This window comes from Loxodonta africana, chromosome 8 (assembly GCF_030014295.1).
Source record: "Loxodonta africana isolate mLoxAfr1 chromosome 8, mLoxAfr1.hap2, whole genome shotgun sequence".
In the NCBI taxonomy this organism is placed as follows: domain Eukaryota; kingdom Metazoa; phylum Chordata; class Mammalia; order Proboscidea; family Elephantidae; genus Loxodonta; species Loxodonta africana.
The window spans coordinates 41,257,897-41,275,918 of NC_087349.1; the positions used below are offsets into that span (position 1 = coordinate 41,257,897).

Genomic DNA, 18,022 nt, shown 5'->3' on the forward strand with positions numbered 1-18,022 from the left:
TGGCTCTGAGGGAAATCTTTATCCTTAGCTCTTTGGTGATCTTCATGTGGTATGGCCTTTATCTTCTCCCATCTCTGCTCTGCTCACTTGTTTAATCTATTATATATCAAAAAACATTGACTCAAGATATGCCCTACGCTAATCCTGCCTCATTAACATAACAAAAACAACCCATTCCCGAATAAAATTATGACCACAGGCAAAGAAGTCAGGATTTACAACACATATTTGGGGGAACGTAATTCAATCCACAACAATGGGAAAGGACAGATTTACTTTCTAACCTTGTTTCAAAGATTTGCTAGACATTTTTTGTGGGTTTTCTCTCTCTCTCTCTCCCTTTCTCATGCCCTTTGATGCCTTTACAGTGTATATAGACAGAAAGAGAGCCTTGGTGGCACTTGGCTACTAACCGGCAGTTCAAACCCACCCAGTGGCTCTGCGGGAGAAAAGACCTGGCAATCTGCTGCAGTAAAGATTGCAGCCTAGGAAGCCCTATGGGGCAGTTCTACTCTGTCATATAGGGTCACTACGAGTAGGAATCAACTCAATGGCACACAACAACAAATATACATATATATATTTATATAAAGAGAAAGAGAGTCCCTGGATGACCCCAACAGCTTGTGCTTGACTGCTAACCTAAAGATTGATGGTTTGAACTGCGGAAGAAAAGATCTGGTGATTTGCTTCGGTTAAGGTTACAGCCAAGAAAACCATATGGAGCAGTTCTACTCTTTAACACATGGGGTCGCCATTAGTTAGAATGAACTCACAGCAACTAACCACTATATATATATATATATATATATATGAAGGAGAGCCCTGGAGGGGCAGTGGTTAATGCTCTCAACTGCTAACAAAAAGGTCAGCAGTGCAAAACCACCCCGTTCCTCGGGAGAAAATAGGGCAATCTGCTTCTATAAATATTTATTGACTTGGAAACCGTATGGGGTCGCCGTGAGTCGGAATTGACTCAGTAGCCATGGGTTTGGGTATATATATATGTACACACACACATATATATATATATATGAAACCCTGGTGGCATAGTGGTTAAGAGCTATGGCTGCTAACCAAAAGGCCAGCAGCTCGAATCCACCAGGCACTCACTGGAAACTCTATGGGGCAGTTCTACCCTGTCCTATAGGGTTGCTATGAGTCAGAATGTAGTTGATGGCAACTGGGTATACATATACGTGTGTGTGTGTGTGTGTGTATACATATATATCCACCAGGCCCTCCTTGGAAACCCTATGGGGCAATTCTGCTCTGATCTGTAGGGTTGCTATGAGTCAGAATCAACTAGAAGGCAATGGGTTTGGTTTTTGGTTTTATATATACACTTACACACACACACACATATGTTGTTAGTTTTAAGGGCCCCGGTGACACAATGGTTAAGGGCTCAGTTGCTAACCAAAAGGTCAGTGGTTTGAACTCACCTGGCACTCCACAGGGCAATGATGTGGCAGTCTGCTTCTGTAAACATTTACAGCCTTGGAAACCCTATGGGGCAGTTCTATTCTACTCTACGGTAATGGGTTGTAGGCGGTTGTTAGTTGTTGTCGAGTTGATTCCAACTCGTAGTGACCCCATGTATGCCGAGTAGAACTGGTTCATAGAGTTTTCAAGGCTGTGACTTTTCGGAAGCAGCTCACCAGGCCTGTCTTCCAAGGCGCACCTCTGTGTGGATTTCAACCACAACCTTTTGGCTAGTAGTCAAGCACTTAACCATTTGTGCCACATTTTAGCACAGCATCCCACTCTTACCTGTCTCTTGATCTTATTCTCGCCTTCAGAGTCTTTTTCTTTTTTCAATCTATGGCTATTAACATCCAGTTTTTATAATAGCAGTCTTCTTCTGTTTCTCTTACTTTACAATCTTCTAAAAGTCTTTAAAATATATATATATGGAATTATTCAACATTTTCCATGGCCAGAGAAATCTAGGAGTCATTTCTGAACAGCCCTTTCTCATCAGTCCTATTATTTAAATAAGCTTAATCGTTTAAACAACATAAACTAGTTATACCAAAAAAAAAAAAACCCGTTGCCTTCAAGTTGATTCCAACTCATAGCGACACTATAGGACAGAGTAGAACTGCCCCACAGGGTTTCCAAGGAGTGCCTGGTGGATTTGAACTACCAACTTTTTTGGTTAGCAGCTGTAGCTCTTAACCACTACTCCACTGGGGTTTCCAAACTAGTTATAGTGTGGGTAAAATGCTATCCTTATGTTTCAAGTTTCCCACAATTTGCAAGAACTAAGACAAAAAAAAAAAGAATTTTTTTGGATTGAAGACAATGAATGTGTATGTCTGTGTCCTCAGCCTGTGAATGTGACCCTGATGGGACTTTATCTGGTGGCATTTGTGTGAGCCACTCTGATCCTGCCTTGGCGTCTGTGGCTGGCCAATGCCTGTGTAAGGAGAATGTGGAAGGAACCAAGTGCAACAGGTGTAAACCCAACCACTATGGACTGAGTGCCAGCGATCCCCTCGGCTGTCAGTGTAAGTCAACATGTGCAGGTCTGCCAACACAGATGCGTTTCCAAGCGTGGGGATGTCTCTGTCAGCCCTAAAATTCAGTAATGTAAAAACATAAGAAGAGGCCTGCCAGCCTCTGAGTTTTTAAAAATGATGCAACACCTTCTGCAAACTATAAGGAGTTAGTGGAGGAGAACTTTTCTCTATAGTTCGCTGAATTTATCATAAAAGACCAGCAGGGGGCATTCGTATTTTCCCCACTGAAACAAAAACAGGGGAAAATGCCAAGAAATGTTATACCAAGTTGTGAGACCTTTAGAAAAATGGCCTCCACCAGGGCTCTCCTGAGAGTTACATACAAATTCATCAAGTTACATTATGCCTTTCTGCATAGATTGATGTATTTTAGGCAATTTTCAAGAGCTGGTTTCTTTCATTTTATTTTAAATCATTTTTCCCCTTTCTTCTCACGCCCTTTCTAGTATTATGTTCACTGACAAAGAGAATTAAAGAGCCAAGGGAGGGGTGGGAAATAGAAAGGACCTCAGCAGTTTTCCGAGGCAAAATGGACAGACTCTTGGCTTTAGGATCACAGAAGTTTAGAGCTGCCTGAGGCCCCCTAGACTTTCAGATTCCTCAGGGAACCCTGGGTAAATCATTTCCATTTGTCATAGAGTCATGCTCCATATTTCTGCCCAGTTAATGAACTCTGGGCTATTGATATGTTTAGAGAGCAGAATTCTGAAGCTTTCAATGACAAAATGCTCCATCATTTTGAATTTGATTGCAAAATTAAATTTCATGACGATGAATTATGGTCGAGCCACTTTGTCTCACACCTTCCTGGAGTTTCCTCTGGTTTAGTGACTAACCTGATGTCCTCGGAGAACAAGCTGACTATTGTTTCTAGTTTTGTTTTTGTTTTCTTTGTTGCAGCTTTATTAAGATACGATTCACATACCATACAATTCGCCCTTTAAATTGTTCAATTCGATGGTTTTTAGTACATTCACAAAGTTGGGCAACTATCACCACATCAATTTTAGAATATTTTTATCACCCTGAAAAGAAACTCCATACTATTTAGCTATCACCCCCAACCCCCACTCCACCCCCAGTTTTAGGCAACCACTAATCTACTTTCTGACTGTACGGGTTTGCCTATTCTGGATATTTCATATAAAGGGAAGCATGTAATATATAGTCTTCTGTGTATAGCTTATTTCACTTAACGTGTTTCCAAGGTGCTCTCCATGTTATAGAATGTATCGGTACTTTATTCCTCTTTATGGCTGAATGATTACATTGTGTGGATAGCCCACATTGTGTTGATCTGTTCATCAGTTGATGGGTGTTTGGATTGTGTTCATGAACATTGGTTTTTCTGTCAAGGGAATCAGCAGAGAGCATCCTGGTAGCATCATCCCTTAGCCTTCATAACATAAGCAGGATTCAGAAATGTCTATGGGTGAAGGAGAAGTAAGGGAGAAAAAAAGAGGGGAAGAATGAAAGGAAGAAATAATAAGGCAGTAAGAAAGAGAAGAGAGAGGGAAATGATACCCGCATCTGCCAGAGAAGGAGCCATCATTAACAACTGTGACACTCAATAACCCCTGCCCCTGAGTCATCCAACCTGGCCAGCATCACTCAGGTTAACTGTGCCAGGCTCTCCAGCTTACACAACTTCCTACATTTGTTTGTCTCCTCCTAAATGCCAACCAATAGAAGAACAGGAGGACTCTGGGGGTGTCTGGCACTGGATTTCCTGTGCAGGATTTATGTAGTACACTAATCGCAGAGCCATTCAGGCAATATACTTGGCAAGGCAGGCTACTCTGTGTTCTTTGGGCCACATGTTTTGCTCAATGTGAGCTATTAAAGACAATTTCAAACAGTGGAGAAATAAGAATGAGAATAACCATGTATGCTGTGCTTTCAGCCTGCAACTGTAACCCCCTTGGAAGTCTACCATTCTTGACCTGTGATGTGGATACAGGCCAATGCTTGTGCCAGTCATTTGCCACCGGGCCACACTGTGAAGATTACACTGTATGTATTTGCCTACAATTTCCGTTTTATATCCAGCATGTCGAGTTCTACTGCCATTGCCCAGAAGAGACTTGGTCTTGTTAATTACTCTCCTTCTCCTATTGCTCTATTTCACTTTGAAGCCTGATGAGAATGATCGTTAGAAAACTTTGGTACTTTGCGATGTGCTCTTTGAGTCAAGCTTATTGGCAGCTTTTAAGTGAGCAAAGTTCGTGCTTCCTATACTTGACTGTGAGCAGTCATGACATTGGTTGGGGTGGTGTGATTGGGAGACTCTGAAGAACTTCACTTCTCATCAGGAGAAAGTACATAAATTAGGGCATTAACATCTTACCTCCCAGATCCTGCGGTCAAAGTGAGCCCATCCTTCAAGGGCCATCTCAACCGCCCTTCCTCCATGAAGCTTTTTGAAACCCTTGGATGGGATGTCATTGTCCTGTCCCTTCCCATAGCACTTTGACAAGTACCATATTCTGCTTTATATGCTATATTGCCATTATTTGTGTCAACAACATGTCCCCCACACTGTTAGACCACATCATGAACTGCCTTACCTTTCTCAGTGGTGGTTTTTAAATTAATAAAATCTATGAAAATCCTGAGTCAGATAAGGTATACCTATCTGTTATCATTACATATATATATAGAGAGAGAGAGAAGTAGAAGAAGGAGGAGGAGAAAGAGGAAGGGGAGAAGGAGGAGAGAGATATCAGTTTAATTAAATTGACTTGGCCCAGTGCTATGCTACAGCTAGCTCATACTGGCTTGCTAGAGCTGGTTATTAAACTTTCAGTTATTTTGCAAGTCAGTTGTTAAAAGTAACCATTATTAGAAATTAAGTTGTGAAATTTACAATTAAATAAATTATGTTTTTAAAAGGTACTAAATGCTGAAACACATTACTTCCAAATTGTTTTACAATATTTTGTTATTATCTGTGCTCCAATGTTATTTTTGCCTATTGTATCCATATGGTAGAAATACTGTGTAATGGCAAGCTACTATCCATCTCTTCCCACATCCTCATTCAGTGACATCGTGTTGGTAGCTTGAAATGGGCTATGGTAGGGGTATTTACACCATGGAAATCACTGAACAGTATAAACCAGCCCCTCCTACTCCCCACCTCAGAGAGCTGGTTGTTAAACATTTACCAGCATACCACTGTATTGGACTGACCCAACCCAGGCACAGAAGTCCATAGATTTATCCATTGTTTTCCTGAAGTGCCAAGCAGTAGAATAGAAGAGCATTTATCTGTCTCTTTTTGGTCCACCAGATCATGGGATCTTATTCCTACTTTCTCTGCTTAACAATATTTTGGACAAAGTCTTGAAAAAAGAAAAAAAAAAAAGCCCTTAGGCTTAAATATAATGTGGATTCCTGTGGGAAATAAACATATAAGCATGGAAATATACGAGCATATATGTTCAAAAATTAGTAGATAAAACATTCTTCACTCCATAGGAAATGTGTCATACAATTAGGGAGTTCAAACCCAACTCTTTTCTTTGTTCTCCAACATTGGTAGCCCATCATGACATTTTAGAAAGAAAAAATAAAAACTTAACCTAATAAAAGAACAGTGACCTTGATGTGTCTGAAGAAATTTAGTTGCTAAATGAGAAACATATGTCTATTAGGACTTTGTACAAATATTTTAAGTCATTTTATTGAAAGCATATTAGGATGGAGCGGGGGAGGTAGGGGAAGAAAGCAAGGATGTAAATATGAAGAAGAGACTCTGCGTAAGATAAGGCAGATAACCTAGAAGGTTTGCATAAAAGAGAGAGAGAAAGTGAGCTAGCTCTCAAAATGTTAGGTCACCCATGGCAAGCGCTATGACCATGAGTAAGAGATACAAAGAGGAATGTACAGTGGGTTAACAGGATCAGCAGACATTAAATCAGATCATTCTAGCAAACCTCAGATTCCGGGCTGACTTTTTTTGTGTATGTGGTAGCCCTCTTTCCCCTCTCCCACCTACCTGGTAACCACTAATAAATGTTGGTCTCTATACACTTGTATGTTCTAGGTAGTGCATAAAAGTGGATCATGTGTATATTTGTCCCTTTGTGACTGACTTATTTCACTCATTCAGGCTGACTTTTTTCCTTGGCCGGTTAATTGTCACACATGCAGTGCATAGGCTTGATCATGTTTGCAGGAGGAAAATAATGAGCTGGGGCAGCCCCATGGGAAACTGTTCCTCATGGCTGAGTCCAGGGCGTCCACCAGGTGTGCCACATCCACATCTATCATTGGTGCCCTGGACCTGCCCCAAGGTGACCAAAATGGCAGCCCACCCTGGCCTAGAGGGTGTTTTCACAACCACATCCTGAGTGAAGCAGTTCATGTCACTTTTTTTCCCCTAAACTGAAGTTTGGTTTTGAAAAAAGATCAAAAATTCTTAGCAACATTTTCTAACAGATTATATCACATTTAAATGTTTAAAATGAATCATTTTGAGTAAAATTGTGGGTGAAAAAACATGGATAATTTAATACGCCCACTCCAAATAACAGTTTCATGGCTATTAAAATCTAAATTTTATCTGAGCAGGTTAACTTGAGATTTAAGAGGAAAGCGTTTTCTGAGCATTTTATACTAAGTATTATCAGATTTAAAAAAAAATAGTTGTTTATATTTTACCAGCTGTTTATATTGTATAAAGGTCAAGATGTTGCAATGATAAAAATGTCTTGAGCAACAGAGCTGATTCTCAAGCTGAGGCCACATTATGCCAAGATAACTGGCTCAAAAACTAACAATTCTACTAACCTGGGATATTCATATAACATCTCAAAATCAGTTTAATTGATATTTTTATCCCAAAACATTTCAGTGTTGTGTAAGTAAAATCTCCAGAGATTCTGGTGGTGAGGGAGCCTGTCAGTGTTGTAAAAGCAGTTGGAAACCGACTGGGAAAAGAACTTCTCCTCAGATGACCCTAAACAACTCAGTTTGAGGATACATTTGTTCTGTCAGAGGAACCGTGTGGCTCCCGTTGCGTCTCCCCACAAACAGCTCTCCTGTCCCCTTCACTTGCCACCCTGGGGATGGGAAGCATTTGTCTACAGAGACTATTACCAAGTGCATAGACAAGAAAAGCTACCATCTGATTGTTCAGGTGGTTTGGCTATTTGGTATGTGTCAATTCTGTTGTGGTCATTTTAATATTATACTTCAGAACTGCGAACATCTTCCTAGATGGAATCAACTGAGCATGTTCTCTTCGTAGGTGGGATACTGGGGACTGGGAAATCGTCCCCATGGATGTTCTCCCTGTGACTGTGACATTGGAGGTGCTTATTTGAACACGTAAGTCAGTAAAATAAATGAAAAAGTTGTGGAAATGCTCCTCACTCATGTTTCCACATAAAAGCACATTTTAGTCTGATTTGCTCTTAGTCATAGGTGAAGAATTTTATTCCGTGACAAAGGACATTGATAAGTGATGACCTAGAGACAGTAACTACAACCCAGCTGTTTTATTTTACTTCAGCAATTTCCAAGGGTGAGGTAAACAATCCAACAGCCTGGATATCTCACGCTGAGGTGTGTAGAAAAAATAGTTGCCATGGAGTCAACTCTGACTGACGACTACCCCATGAGTAGAACTGTGCTCCATAGGATTTTCCACAAGTAGATCGCCAGGCCTTTCTTCCAAGGTGCCTCTGGGTAGACTCAAACCTCCAGCCTTCCGGTTAGCAGCCAACCGTGGTATCCATTTGCACCACCCAGGGATACTGAAAAAAAAAAGGAGTGTGTAAATGCCTGAAAATGTGTGACTTGACCTACCACGGACACCAACTTGTTGTCATCCTGTAAGAAAAGGCCCTACCTTCTCCTTTCTCTAGTTTTCAGGGCAAAGTCAGAGAGCTGCTGAGGAAAGAAGTGGCTACCTGGGTTCCAAGGGTCTGGATTTGCTTTTCAAGACAAGACATGCTGTGCCCATGGCCTCAGCAACCTTTTACAGACGATTGATTGATCATTCAAAGAACTGATCCAATCTCAGGAGGCATTTAGCCCAGCACCCCCCGCCCCCTTCATTTTACACTCTCCCCCTCTGCCTCCTGCCTTTTTTCACAGTAGATTTATTTTCCCTCAGGTGCTCCCTCAGGGACGGGCAGTGCGAATGTCGCCCCCATATCACTGGCCGCAGCTGCACAGAGCCAGCCCCCGGCTACTTCTTTGCTCCTTTGAATTTCTATCTCTATGAGGCAGAGGAAGCCACGCCACTCCAGAGCCTCGCGCCTTCGGTTCGTATTTTATTTACTTTCTCTACAGACTTCATTTGACGGAGTGTCAGTAAATACAGAAAGCACACCCTTGAGATCATGGTTAAGGTACTTAGAAAAGAATGCTTTTGTCCCCAAACGCAGATCAAAGTAGAGTTTATTATATCATGGAGCTGTAGATTATACAAATTCTTGAGGCAGAGCCTGTGTTTTGTTTATCTTTGTAACCCGGTTCCAGAACAGAGCCTGGTCCACGGCGGCCTGGCACATAAATGTGGGTTGGATTAAATTGTAAAGAAACAGACTTTACTTTTGCTCTTTAGAGTGCCTGTCAGATCAAATGTGTTTACCTAGCTTCTCTGCCTGTCTCCCCGACGATAATAAGCCATCTGAGGGCAGGGAGCATGTGACTCAAGTTCGCCACTGCACTAGTGCCTAACACGGGCCCTGACACGTAGCATAAACTTTATAGATATCTGTTGAATGACTGAATAAAGTATAATAAAAAAAAAAGTGTCGAATGTGCTCCCTGGCCTCCTAAAGCTGAGCTCGGATTCGCAGCTCTCAGGGAAGTTGGGGAGTGTCACAAGAGTGTGTGGTTGCAAACGTCACTTGGCACTCCCACAAGTCACAGTTCTGTAGGAGATTTCCCCTAAAAACTTTTTCTAAGAATCTTGTTCAGGGAGCAGACAAACACAGAGGACATAATTAGAGAAAATACCTGTTAGATTCATAACGTTCTCAAGTAGGACCCCAGCCATAAATAGGAACATGGCAAAGAAAATGGTAGGAAAAAAAAAAAAAGGCTTCAAAGACAGAAAACGTGGAGCCGATTGTGAAGACAGGATTCGGGTAGATAAAGAAGACAAGGGAACGCATTCCAGCTTCCAGTGCCTTACCTGTTCCTTATCTGCTGGTGGGGAGGGTGAACATGTTCCTTCGGACCCTTGGAACTTGCTCTGTTAGTGACTGGAATTAGGGCAAGAGCAGGAAGATTTCATGGTCCCTGTTTACACTTTTATCTGCAGTGCATGGAATCAGAATGAAACTGTCCTATGTCTAGATTCCTCTTCATGATTTTTAAAATTGTTTCTTTATGATGGTGACTGAAAAAAAAGCAATATTGGTAATTATGTCTAGGCCATAACTAGAAATACAGTAGTTCCTTTTTTTTAAGATAAGAGAACATGAAACAAACATAGTTATCTAAAATAAATTAGAGTCCCTGAGCGGTGCAAACAGTTGAGTTCAACTGCTAACCAAAAAGTTGGAGGTTCAAGTACCCAAAGGTGCCTTAGAAAAAAGGCCTGGAAATATACTTCCAAAAAATCAGCCGTTGAACACCCCATGGAGCACAGTTCTACTCTGACACACAAGGCGTCGCCATGAGTCAGAATCAACTCAACGGCATTTGTTTTTTGTTTTGTTTTGTTTTTATTTATTATTTATTCAGTATGCACTGTGTGGTGAGTGGTGACAAGTGATTAAATAGGATAATATCACTAACGCTAATACAGCTCTGATCTGGTCAAGCTGGGCTGTAAATAGACTGTATGAAGGAATATTGATTTCAGTTGTTAGGGGGTCAAGTTATTTTTGACATAAATCGTTACTACTCTGTCCATGACTTAAAGAAAAAAAAATTGAGGATATAGATTGATCCTAAAGGGTGTGTGAAACTGTTGAAAGCACTGGAAAGTAATATCTATGACGACATTTAAGAAAAGGAAATTCAAGGTGGGAGCGATATTAAGTATCTAAAGGATGATGTGAATAACTTTCCTCCTCCACTGGTCTTTTAATTGTGGCATAGAGGATTTCAATTGGGCACCATTTAATTATTCGTGCACTCTTTTAACAAATACTTATTGTGTGCTTACTATGTTGCAGCTGCTGATACTACTACTAATAAAACCTCCATTTATTTAATGCTTCGAGCTTAAAGATTTTGTACATTTTCTCATTTAACTCTCAAAGCAACCTAAGTATTATCGTCCATTTTCCAGATGTGGGAAAGCATGAGCAGTTAATTAACTTGCCCAAAGCAGGGTTTCGAGCTGGTTTGGAATGTTCAGTAACTGCCAGTTTAAACGAGGGCAGCATACATGTTGCGTAGCAACCATATCTGTTGCTCGTGGGATTTTGACCCCAGTATTTTTTTTTTTTTTTGGAATCAAGCAGCAGTGCCCTACTCAAAGATGGTGGCCTGAAAATTTCAGGAGCCTGATGCAGAAGTTCGGATTATTGGCAGAATTATGGAGGCTACACATGTTCAAAGTAGCGCAGGCGGCAGAGCAGGCACTGCTGTTTGTTTCCTAAACTGGGGTCAAAATCCCACAGGCAATAGATTTGGTTGCTATGCAACTTGTACGCTGCCGTCTTTTACATCAGCAATTCCTGAACTGTTCCAAATTGGCTGGAAGTTCTGGTCCAAAGTCACACAGCTAGTAGGCATTGGGGCCTGGGCTCAGTCCCAGGTGCATCTGGCACATCTGGCTTCAAAACTCTTGCTCTTAACCCCTTAACATGTTGCCCACCCATGTGTATAACACCGGCGATACAGACCTGCTAAGGTGATATTGTTGTTGTTAGGTGCTGTCGAGTCTACCCTGACTCATAGCAACCCTATGTACCACAGAGCGAAACACTGCCCTGTGCTGAGCCATCCTCACAATCATTATTATGCTTGAGCCCATTGTTGCAGCCACTGTGTCAGTCCATCTTGTTGAGGGTCTTCCTCCTTTTTCGCTGACCCTCTACCTTACCAAGCATGATGTCCTTCTCCAGGGACTGATCCCTCCTGACAACATGTCCTAAGTATGTAAGACTCAGTTTTGCCATCCTTGCTTCTAAGGAGCATTCTGCTTTTTCTTCTTCTAAGACAGGTTTCTTTGTCCTCTGGCGGTCCAGGGAATATTCAGCATTCTTCACCAACACCACAATTCAAAGGCATCAGCTCTTCTTCGGCCTTCCTTATCCCTTGTCCAGCTTTCACACACATACGATGTGATTGAAAATATCAAGGCTTGTGTCAGGTGCACTTTAGTCTTCAAGGTGGCATCTTTGCTTTTCAACACTTTTAAGAGATCCTTTGCAGCCGATTTGCCCAGCGCAATGCATCTCTTGATTTCTTGACTGCTGCTTCCATGGCTATTGATTGTGGATCCAAGTAAAATGAAATCCTTGACAACTTCAATCTTTTCCCCATTTATGTTGCTTTTAGGTCCAGTTGTGAGGATTTTTGTTTTCTTTATGTTGAGGTGTAATCCATACTCAAGGCTAGAGTCTTTGATGTTCATCAGTAAGTGCTTTAAGTCCCCTTCATTCTCAGCAAGTAAGGTTGGGTCATCTGCATAATGCAGGTTGTAAATGAGTCTTCCTCCAATTCTGACGCCCCATTCTTCTTCATATAGTCCAGCTTCTCAGATTACTTGCTCAGCATACAGACTGAATAAGTATGGTGAAAGGACACAACCCTGACACACACCTTTCCTGACTGTAAACCACACAGTATCTCCTTATTCTGTCTGAACGATTGCCTTTTGATCTATATACAAGTTCTTCATGAGCACAATTAAGTGTTCTGGAATTCCCACTCTTGACAATGTTATCCATAATTTGTTATGATCCACACAGTCAAATGCCTTTGCTGTTGTTGTCGTTGTTGTTAGGTGCTGTCGAGTCAGTTCCTACTCATAGTGACCCTACACACAACAGGACTAAACACTAACCGGTCCAGAGCCATCCTTACAATAGTTGTTATGCTTGAGCTCATTGTCGTAGCCTCTGTGTCAGTCCACCTCGTTGAAGGTCTTCCTCTTTTCCACTGACCCTGTACTTTGGCAAGTATGATGTCCTTCTCCAGGGACGATCCCTTCTGACAACATGTCCAAAGTATGTAAGATACAGCCTCGCCATCCTTGCTTCTAAGGAGCATTCTGGTTGTATTTCTTCCAAGACAGACTTGTTCGTTCTTTTCACAGTCCATAGTATATTCAACATTCTTTGCCAACACCACAATTCAAAGGCATCAATTCTTCTTTGGTCTTCCTTATTCATTGTTCAGCTTTCACATGCACATGACGCAATTGAAAATACCATGGCTTGTGTCAGGTGCACCTTAGTCTTCAAGGTAACATTTTTGCTCTTCAACACTTTAAAGAGGTCCTTTGCAGCAGATTTACCCAACGCAATGCGTCCTTTGATTTCTTGACTACTGCTTCCATGCGTGTTGATTGTGGATCCAAGTAAAATGAAATCCTTGACAACTTCAATCTTTTCTCCATTTATCATGATGTTGCTCATTGGTCCAGTTGTGAGGATTTTTGTTTTCTTTATGTTGAGGTGTAATCCATACTGAAGGCTGTGGTCTTTGATCTTCATTAGTAAGTGCTTCAAGTCCTCTTCACTTTCAGCAAGCAAGGTTGTGCCATCTGCATAATGCAGGTTGTTAATGAGTCTTCCTCCAATCCTGATGCCCCGTTCTTCTTCATGTAGTCCAGCTTCTCGGATTGTTTGCTCAGCATACAGATTGAATACGTATGGTGAAAGGATACAACCTTGACAAACACTTTTCCTGACTTTAAACCAATCAGTATCCCCTTATTCTGTCTGAACAACTGCCTCTTGATCTATGTAAAGGTTTCTCATGAGCACAATTAAGTGTTCCGGAATTTTCATTCTTTGCAATTTTATCCATAATTTGTTATGATCCACACAGTCCAATGCCTTTGCATAGTCAATAAAACACAGGTAAACATCCTTCTGGTATTCTCTGCTTTCAGCCAGGATCCATCTGACATCACCAATGATATGCCTGGTTCCACATCCTCTTCTGAAACCAGCTTGAATTTCTGGCAGTTTCCTGTCAATATATTGCTGCAGCTGTTTTTGAATGATCTTCAGCAAAATTTTGCTTGCGTGTGATATTAATGATAAACCCAAACCAAAACCAAACCGACTGCCGTCAAGTCAATTCCATCTCATAGTGACCCTATAAGACAGAGTAGAACTACTCCATAGAGTTTCCAAGGAGCACATGGCAAATTCAAACTGCCAATCTCTTGGCTAGCAGCCATAGCACTAAACCACTACATCATCAGGGTTTCCAATATTAATGATACTGTCCTATAATTTCCACATTTGGTTGGATCACCTTTCTTGGGAATAGGCATAATTATGGATCTCTTCCAGTCAGTTGGCCAAGAAGCTGTCTTCCATATTTCTTGGCATAGACAAGTGAGCACCTCCAGCGCTGCATCCTTTTGTTGAAACATCTCAACTGGTATTCCATCCATTTCTGGCATCTTGTTTTTTCCCAGTGCCTTCAGTGCAGCTTGGACTTCTTCCTTCAGTACTATCGGTTCCTGATCATACGCTACCTCTTGAAATCATGGAACATCGGCTAATTTTTTTGGTATAATGACTCTGTGTATTCCTTCCATCTTCTTTTGATGCTTCGTACATTGTTTAGTATTTTCCATAGAATCCTTCACTACTGCAACTCGAGGCTTGAATTTTTCTTCAGTTCTTTCAGCTTGAGAAACGCTGTGCATTTTCTTCCCTTTTGGTTTTCTAGCTTCAGCTCTTTGCACATGTCATTATAATACTTTACTTTGTCTTCTCAAGCCGTCCTTTGAAATCTTCTGTTCAGTTCTTTTACTTCATCATTTCTTCCTTTTGCTTTAGCTGCTCAACGTTCCTAAGCAAGTTTCAGAGATTCATTGGACATCCTTCTTGGTCTTTTCTTTCTCTCCCGTCTTTTCAATGACCTCTTGCTTTTTCATGTATGAAGTCCTTGATGTCGTTCCACAAGTGAGCTGGTCTTTGGTCACTAGCGTTCGACGCATCAAATCTATTCTTGAGATGGTCTCTAAATTCAGGTGGGATATACTCAAGGTCATGTTTTGGCTCTCATGGACTTGCTTGAACTTGCATATGAGCAATTGATAGTCTGTTCACAGTTGGCCCCTGCCCTTGTTCTGACTGACAATATTGAGCTTTTCCATCGTATCTTTCCACAGATGTAGTGAATTTGATTCCTTTGTGTTCCATCTGGTGAGGTCAATGTGTATAGTCGCTGTTTATGTTGGTGAAAGAAGGTATTTGCAATGAAGAAGTCATTGGACTTGCAAAGTTCTATCATTCGATCTCTGGCATTGTTTCTATCACCAAGGCCGTGTATTCCAACTACCCATCCTTCTTCTTTATTCCCAGCTTTCACATTCTAATCACCAGTAATTATAAATGCATCTTGATTGCATGTTCAATCAGTTTCAGACTGCAACAACTGATAAAAATCTTTTATTTCTTCACCTTTGGCCTTAGAGGTTGGTGCGTAAATTTGAATAATGGTCGTATTAACTGGTCTTCCTTGTAGGCATATGGATATTATCCTATCACTGACAGCTCTGTATTTCAGGAAAGATCTTGAAATGTCCTTTTTGACAATGAATGCAACACCATTCCTCTTCAAGTTGTCATTCCCAGCATGCCCTTGCATAGTCAATAAAACACAGGTAAACTTCTTTCAGGTATTCCCTGCTTTCAGCCTGGACCCATTGACATCAACAATAATATCCCTGGCTCCACGTCCTCTTCTGAATCCAGCCTGAATTTCTGGCAGTTCTCTGTCGATACACTGGTGCAGCCGCTTTTCAATGATCTTCAGCAAAATTTTACTTGCTTGTTATATTAATGATATTGTTCGATAATTTACGCATTCAAGGTGATGTAGAAAGGGATAAGTTAGCCCCTACCATCTAGAAGTTTCTACTATGGCTAATATATTTACATAAATAGCTCGGGATGAGACAGGATGGGGGCAGTGCCATATGACATAGGCAGTCAATAAGTGTATTAGGATTTCAGAACCATGATAAACCCCTACAGATAGGCTTAACACAGAGAATAATTTAGACCCTGACCAGAAAACAATAAGTCTTTCAATTGGTGGAATAGGTGACATGACAGTCGAGCCAGGAGAAGTATAAGCAAAGGCTGAGGAAAGAAATAAGGCTGGTGTTTTCAGGTGGAGCCAGTAGTTTATATAGGGAAGAAGTATTTGAAAAAGAAAATTAGGGTCTCCTACTATGGAAGCCAGCAACCCTGATGGCATAGTGGTTAAGGGCTATGGTTGTTAACCAAAATGTTGGCAGTTCAAATCCACCAGACACTTCTTGGAAACTCTATGGGGCAGTTCTACTCTGTTCTATAGGGTCACTATGAGTTGGAATTGACTCCACAGCAATGGGTAACTAAGGAAGCCATCTGTCAATTTGTCATACAGTGGTGGTTTGTGTGTTGCTGTGATGCTGGAAGCTATGCCATTGGTATTTCAAGTACCACCAGGGTGACCCATGGTGGACGGGTTTCATCAGAACTTACAGGCTAAGACAGGCTAGGAAGAAAGACCTGGTAATCTACTTCTGAAAATAACCAATGAAAACTTTCTGGATCCCAAGAGAACACTGTCCAATTGCTGGAGTTATTTTGATTGAATTTAATGTGGTATGACTTAATGCTAATTCCATAATATATGTCCGATTCACTTGCTTTGAACACATTATCAGGAGGGATCAATTGCTGGAGACGATCATGTTTGGTGAAGCAGAGGGCCAGCGAGGGCGAGGGAGACCCATGGTAAGATGGATTGGCACAATCGCTGCAACAAACATGCTGGTGATCATGAGGATGACTCAGGACTATGCAACATTTCATACTGTTGTATATAAGGTTACCATGAGTTAGAGTCAACTTGTCGGCAACTATCTATCTACTAAGGAAGCTAAATTTTATTCTTTGGGCAATGAGAACTCTTTGAAGCTTTCTGAGCAAGGGAATGATGTGATGAAGATTGTTTTCAGAAATTCTTATAAACTTTATCCAGCAGAAGTGAAGCCTGGATGGAAGGGAATATCAGATAAGAAGCTGTTATAATAACCTACACAGGAATAAACTAGATGCTAAATTAAGAGGTAGCAGAGAGAAAAGTTGGAGATAGAGATATGAAAGGAAGTGAATGCAAGAACATATATCTTATGAATAATTGTTTTAATGCTCAAATCGATGAATTAAGAAGAATTATAATTTTCTTGGTGGGTCTTCAAAAGGAGTTATAAATACACACACACATACGTATATATAATATGCACACATACATAGAAAGATACACATACATAGAAAGATACACACACATGCATATATACACACGTACACATACATTTAGGAGTCCTTGGGTGGCACAAACACTTAAGCACTCAACTACTAGTCAAAGTATTGGCATTGTAAACTCATTCAGAGGCACCTTGGAAGGTAGGCCTGGCAATCTGCTTCCAAAAGGTCACAGCTTTGAAAACCCTATGGAGCAGTTCTACTCTATACACATAGGGTCACCATGAGTTAGATTTGACTCAGCGACAACTCACAACAACACGTATGTTTATATTTGTATGTGTATACACATACACACATATCCTTGCTACTCAAAATGTGGCCTGAAGACCAGCAATATTGGCATTCCCCCAGAGCTCATTAGACCTGGAGGATCTCAGGCCCCGCCCCAGCCCACTGAATTAGGGTCTGTATTTTAACAAGAGCTCCAGGTGATTCATAGGCAGTGTGGGAAGCACTGGTCTATTTTCTTATAGAAACAACCTGTAGAGACAAGATGACTTAAAGTCACAAGTTATTTCAATTGAATTTAATATAGTATGAGTTAAAATTAATTCTATAATATATGCTTTCAGTATAAAATTAGTTTATAATTTTGTGTTCTAAGGTAAACACAATTGGTGAGAAAGAAAAAAAGGGTAAGCATAAATTCAGTGTGGCCCTTCCATAGGGTCCTTATCACAGTGTGGTCCAGGAACTAGTCAGAGATCATGGCTGAGAGTCTGAATAGTAAAGTTTGGCATAACGGGAGCTCCTGACGGGGGCCACAGTTGACCACAGGGTTGTTTGCTTAGCTACCAGGGTACCTGTAAAATTAAACTTGTTTGTAAAACCAACATTTGGAACAGGAGCCACACAAACCTCAGTGTCCAAAATGCGGTGAAAATTCAGAAACATGGAACACTAAGAGATTCCAACTGGGTCAGCAGTAGCTGAATAGACTAAGGAGATGATAAAAAACAGAAGCCCACAAAAACTGGAGTTGCATGACTCTATGATTCCTGTGCTTTAGTTTGGCTGATGGAATTTGGATATCCTGGTGTAAACTTTTGTTATTGTTGTTAGGTGTCA

The 18,022-nt window shown here is 41.0% G+C and overlaps 1 protein-coding gene across 1 annotated transcript in view; it reads left to right on the forward strand.

Moving 5' to 3' along the window:
* Nucleotides 1–18,022, forward strand: part of LAMB4 (laminin subunit beta 4) — a 107,492-nt gene that overhangs the window by 27,636 nt on the left and 61,834 nt on the right. The window contains 4 exon segments of the mRNA XM_064290398.1: nt 2,334–2,513; nt 4,429–4,538; nt 7,780–7,859; nt 8,650–8,800. Coding sequence (XP_064146468.1) covers nt 2,334–2,513; nt 4,429–4,538; nt 7,780–7,859; nt 8,650–8,800 — 521 coding nt within the window.